General features: G+C 38.6%; 1 protein-coding gene across 1 annotated transcript; it reads right to left on the reverse strand.

Moving 5' to 3' along the window:
* Positions 1 to 250: 250 nt before the first annotated feature.
* LOC142450967 (olfactory receptor 6C1-like) lies at positions 251 to 1,207 on the reverse strand. Its single transcript, XM_075552901.1, has one exon. The coding sequence runs from the start codon at positions 1,205 to 1,207 to the stop codon at positions 251 to 253; it is 957 nt and encodes a 318-aa protein (XP_075409016.1).
* Between the last annotated feature and the right edge of the window lie 5,264 nt (positions 1,208 to 6,471).

The raw sequence follows: 6,471 nt of genomic DNA on the forward strand, positions 1-6,471 counted from the left end.
AAATGATTAAAAAAGACATCTCTAATTTCAAAATGCTTTTATTGAAGAACTGTGATTAGCAAAAATATATGGAAATAAAGGGTATAGAAAGGTATAAAACAACTATGTTAAGTTGAATGAGAATTACAAATATCACTGTGGACGATTAGAAAAAAATGCTTGAAAAGAAATGAAAGGGAGGCCATCATGATTTCAAGAAACTACCAAAAAGACAAATCAATATTAAATTGCCCTGATATGTGCCTGTGATTCAAGACATGACATACTGACATTTGTTTGTAAAAAATAAAATCTTCCTTGCCATGTCCATGAAGGCTTGCTTGACTTGTTGATTCCTTAGACTGTAAATAAAGGGATTCAACATGGGAGCTACTGAAATATTTAGCAAAGATACACCCTTGCGCAAGGGCACTGTCTCTTTTGCTGAGGGTTTAATATACATGAAAATGCAGCTGCCAAAAGAGATGGAGATGACAATCATGTGGGAAGAACATGTGGAAAAGGCCTTTGTCCTCTGGCTCCTGGAAGGGATTCTCAAAATTGTTCTGATGATAGAGACGTAAGACAGAATTATTAATGTCAAAGTGAACATTAGAGTAAACACAGCACAGGAAAAGCTCATTAGATCTAGGAATTTTGTGTCTGAACAAGAAAGTTGGAGGAGGGGAACATAATCACAGGTAAAATGGTCAATGATGTTAGAGCGACAATAGTCAAACTGTAAGAGCAACAGGAGCCCAGGGAACACGATGAGGAATGAAGTCAGCCATGAAGAGAAGACCAGCAGTGTGCAGACTCTCCGATTCATGATGGTCACGTAATGCAGGGGTTTGCAGATGGCCACATACCGATCATAGGACATGGCAGCCAGAAGGTAAAATTCAGTGACCCCCAAGAGAATTAAAAAAAATAACTGAGCGATGCAATCATTGAAGGAAATAGTTTTATCTCCTGTGATAATGGTGTGCAGGAACTTGGGTATACAAACCGATGTGAATGAAACTTCTAACAAGGAGAAATTCCTCAGGAAAAAATACATAGGGGTTTTGAGGTGTGCATCTGACAGGGTAAGGGTGATAATGGTCAAGTTCCCTGTGATGCTGAGCATGTAGGTGATGAACAGGAAGACAAAAATCACAATCTGAAGGTTTGGGTCTTCCGACAATCCCAGGAGGATGAACTCTGTTGTTGCTGTATGGTTTCTCATTCTTTGGTTGCTTGTTTGTTTCTCTCTTGGCAGATCTATGGAATAAAACACAAAGAACACACTGGAAATGAGAGAAATTGACAGAATATCCAAGTGTAGAAGTGGATTTTTGCTGAATAATATGCTATTTCACATTTGAGGGAAATTTAAAACATGTACATAATGCTTCCATGTTTATTTTTCTCTTTTATCAGTGTCATCCGGTTACAAAATGAAAGTAAAAATATAACAGAAAACTTTACACCATCAGACAGCATGACAAGGGGCTTTAGTGTTATCTTGAGTTTTCTACAGATATAAATCCAGTGACATTCATATATATATGAACTTTATACTAAGAGTGATATGTATATGAAGGTAGTGCCCACAAAACCCCAGAGCAGGCAAGTGCAAATTCAGCTCAAGGTGAGATGCTAGCTCCAGAACTCTTGCAACTCACAAAACTTCTAGTCCAATGAAGCAGGAATATAAAGCAGATGACAGGAAGACCAAAAATCCATGGAGCAGTGTCTAGTGGATCTGACATGGGCAACAGAACAAGCTGCTGAAAGCTCTCAGGGTCAGGAGGCCACGTGAATGATTGATGAGTCAAGTCCATTGAACCAGATGCAGGTTAGAGACCAATAAAAGCAGGGGTTAATTCTGCATATCATCTATATGCAGATATGTAACCAGTCACAACCCTATGGAACCATCATGCTGTGAGTTGAGTGAGGATTGTGCTTCACTCACGTCTTGTTATAGGTGTAGTCAGGTTGGCCCAATACCTCATTGTTACCACCTTTCAACTTGGCCCTTGTGGGCAACTCATAATCCATACAAAAATCTTCAAAAACAAAACAAAAATATTAAATGATATTTGAGCTTAACATGAGACAGCTAACACATGTACAACACACAAAAGATTACACTTGAGCTCCTTTTATCTAACTACAAAAAATGTGTGCCTATTTCAACCCTATTAAAATTTACTTACCCTTGAATCCTATAATCCTATCACCATCTTCTCCACTCTCTCTTCCTAAGACTCCTCAGGGAAAAAGAAAACTATTCAGAGAGAAAATTTCTTTGTTCACTTTACGTATTTCAAATTTAGGAAACGCGTGAAAGTTTGTAAGCCAGCCATTTTATGTCTTTATCTCACACCATTTTGGATATCCAGTTTCTAAATTTCCCATTTCAATCAAACCAGTATTCATTGGAGTATAGAAACTTCATTCCAATTGATTCTTTGACCACCTGCATCCATAAATAAAGTCCAGTCTAGAGAAGGCTATCCAACCAGTATTCAGCAATATATACCAGTTCACAGAGTTGAATTGAACATCATTCTCTTTATATTTGGTCAGGTTCAGGTCAACTCAACTCTAACTTCAACTAGATTAACAGGAAATATTAGCATCTGACCTCTTCACTTACTCTCCTCATTTCTAGCCCTCTCAGCCTAAGTCATACCCATTCCATTAGATTCCATGAAACTCGTTAGACTTCAGACCCGCCAGCCTTCCCCTTCTCTCTCATCTCAGCTCTAGCCACTGTGGACCAAGTAAGCAGTGCCAGTAGGACATGTTCAAAGGCAGTTCATCTCCTCAGTCTTGCAATTCCACTTCCACTCAACAAGAGAAGCCAGGTGGCCACCCTCTAAACATGCCAGACTGCTCATTGACTTCCTTTAAATTTCCGTCCTACTAAGGAATTTTCTTTGAGAGGAAAATATTTTTCCAAACTTTGTGCATCCAAAGGCAAACTTCTTACCTCAAACATGTGTTTACAGTGAGTAGTCCTTTTTGTTTATTTATTAGTTTAGTCTCTCTTTCATCAGTTCTGGGTGGTCTGCATGTCTTTTCAAATGCAAATTTCATGGTACTCTAGGATTTGAGAAGTATTTGCCTCTACTTATTCTACCTTTGCTTCAAAGGAAAGCCTCTTGCTTCTGGGCAATTTCTAAACACCTCACTGCCCCCACCCCTTTCAGCAAAATCCAATCAAGAAGAGTATCAAAGTCACCTTCCTGACATGATAAATAAAGACAAGATGGGTGCATAAGAAAATTAAGAAAGCTGATGGTGCCTGATTATTAAAAAAATGTGTAGAGTCTTAAAATCTTACAATTAAACAAGCAGCCATCTAACAGGGAAGCAACAAAAGCGACATGAAAGAAGCACACCTGTCTGCGTGATCATGAGGTATCCAAGGGAAGACATAGCAGAAGTTCAAAAACATGCAAGCAATTCAATGTGCAGAGGTATGGATGTAACAGAGACCCAAAACTCACACCTGCAAGGCACTCTCAGAAGAGCCACATGGAAAGGATGATAAATCCAGGGTGAGGCATGGCACTGATGAATCACATAATTATCCATTAATTCTTTAATATTGCCTACATTTAACATTAAGGCTGTTATTTGTTTTACCTCTAAACATTTTAGATTTGTGTATGTTCATTTGTATATTTAAAATCATTTGCTACATGAAAATCAAGATGGATAATCCTTCAGACACTGTAGGAGGAATACTGGTTCCCTGAGGGTGAGAGCTGGGGGTGGGGATAGGAGCTTCAGGGCTGATACCACTGATGATTATATAACTCTATTCAATGGGATTGAACAACAAAATTTTATTTGAATGGATTTTTTAAATTGCATAAGATATATCAATAAAATTATAATAATAATGATAAATTAGTGGAAAATTAATTCTAAGATAATGAAACTTTTCCACAAATTTAATGACACTTCCTTGTGCTATATATAGAAAAAGACCAAGGAATTTGAGATTTCAATGTTTTTTTACATGTTTAATATATTAAATTGACATTAATTAATTTTTGAGGCCCTCCATAATTGACTTGTATTAATTGCTCATCTAGATGTGTGTTTCAATGTTGAAAAATAATAAGGAACAGAACTAAATGGGACTTGCAAGTTTTATGGAATCATGATTCCAAATATTCATTTATTTCTCACATGTGTTTAACAACACTAGAAGGGAAGCAACATTTGTAATAACTAGCAAAAAATATAGTCTTAAACACAGTGATTTTTAAAAAAAATACACTGAAGTTGGAGTTTCTCTTTTCTATACTATCTTATTCAGAGGCATGTTGCCCTGCAACTCTGGCTGGGTGAATTCAGCAACCCTTTCTCTTCTCAACCATGTTGTTTAAAAACATAGACTTTGGTCTAAGGGAAATCCCAAAGTCACTTTTTTTTTCATTACAAGACAGCTTAACATGCATTACATTTCTCTCAGTCTTTTCAGGGAAGAACACCGGAGAAAATGTATCAGATTCCTGGAATTTTTGACTGAAGAATATCAAAGAAAATGTCTAAGAATCAAGTAGTTCACTTCCCAGGCCCCGTCTTTAATTTAGTACTTAAGAAAACCCCCATGCTTCCATGCTTCAGGAACCTTTACAATTGATCCCACTCCATAAATCACGTGAGAAGTCGCCTCTGATTTCTCCTGCCTGAACAAGGGAAATAAAGAAGCCAACTCCACTTAATCATGAGGCAGAAGTGAGACATACTCTCCCTCTGCAGCCTTATGACATGTGTCTCTAGACCTGCACTTTTGGTAACAAATGCACAAAGATGAGTCTTCTAGAGAAACCAAACCAATAACACACATATGTTTGTAAGAAATAAATAGACCTCAAGAAAGAAATTTACACAAAGAGAACACCCTCACAAGGGCAGAGCTGGGAACCCCAGTCCAGTTTCAGTCTGCAGGTCAGGTGCTAGCCAGAGTCCCTTCCTGACTGACGCAGCTGCTTGCTGGAGAAGAGGCAGCAAACAGGAAGACAAGGCAGGAGGGAAAACAAAGCCCCAACCACAGGGCAATATAGGCAGTGCCGAATGGATTCAAGGCAGGCACCATGGCAGACTGCCAACAGCTCTTATGGCCAATAGGCCTCGGCAGAGGCTGCTGACTGGAGTCCCAGGAAGCACGTGCAGGGTGTAGGCCAGCAGGAGGAGGAGGACCAGCAGCCACTTTTCTCCACGGTGTATTTATAAATGTGAAGAGAGACGCACCTCCAGACTGGCATCCTCAGTCAGTGATCTGAGTGAGAGCTAGCACTCTACCCATATCTTGTTGCAGGTACAGTAAAGGGGACCAAACCCCGAGCTGTCACAGTTACATGATCCCAATTCATGTAAGAGCACTTAACACCACCACTGGAAAATACGAGGTATTGTTCATATTATTCAATAAGGACTATCCCTTGTCAAATGAATAGGTGTTTTCAAGTAAACCTGGCATTAGGTTTGTATATGCTTAAATGCTTTGAAAACAGCATGTTTCATTTCCATAAAATTTAATAGGCATGCACCTGGATATTTTTATAGAGAAGAGTGAGAATCTCTGGGTGTAAGTCTAAGTCATTTACTGGATTTCAAAGTCACTTAATTCTCCTGTGCTTCAGTCTCTCCATCAATAATTATGCCATTTATTTCTCTTGTGTACATAGCTACCTCATAGGGTAGGGGTAACATGAAATTAGTTATTAGGAGTCCCTACTAACAAAACGGTAGTAATTCTAGCAAAAAAAATAGCAGAAAGGTAGACAAAACCTACAAATCCAAAATATCTTGGGAAGAAGAAAAGCCTGATGATCCGTGTCTGAATGGTTAAAACACAGACGATTCTACGGTGCAGTCCATTCTGCTCCTGTGGAGTCGCCTTGAGTTTAAGAAAAGTTGAATATGTATTTGCCTTGGAGAAATGTTTAACATACATAATAAAATTAATATAATATAGTGAAAAAGAAAAAATTCATGTATTGACCAAAAAGAGGCCTAGTGTCATGGTCGTTAAACGCTGGGCTGCAGCCCCGAGGTCCACAGTTTGAAAGCACCATGCACTCCATGGCAGGAGGCTCAGATTTTCCACTTCCTTAAAGAGTTAATGTCTGAAACTAACAGGGGGCAGGTCTACCCTTCCTAAAGGGTCAACATGGGTTGGCATTGACTAAATCACAGTGGGTTTAGAGTTTGGAGTGTTTATTTGATGAAAAATTCCTAAATAGAAGACCATTGGAATTAATACTCATCTGAAATACAATTATCATCAAGCAGTTCCCACTAGAATATTACAGGGGAAAAAAGTCATCCAACACTTGTTTGCCTTTTTAGGCAGGTGAGTCTGAGCCTTCTTCTGCCACCTCATCTACATAACATTGATATCTGCCACGCATAATTTCACCCCTAGTTATTACTCCAATCTTAGTCTGGGTTTGATTACCAAATTTACACCTACTAGAT

This window comes from Tenrec ecaudatus, chromosome 6 (genome assembly GCF_050624435.1).
Source record: "Tenrec ecaudatus isolate mTenEca1 chromosome 6, mTenEca1.hap1, whole genome shotgun sequence".
Taxonomy (NCBI): domain Eukaryota; kingdom Metazoa; phylum Chordata; class Mammalia; order Afrosoricida; family Tenrecidae; genus Tenrec; species Tenrec ecaudatus.

Bases quoted from the DNA above. Each gene is read 5' to 3' on its own strand.
- LOC142450967 (XM_075552901.1), bottom strand. From the start codon at position 1,207: ATGAGAAACCATACAGCAACAACAGAGTTCATCCTCCTGGGATTGTCG.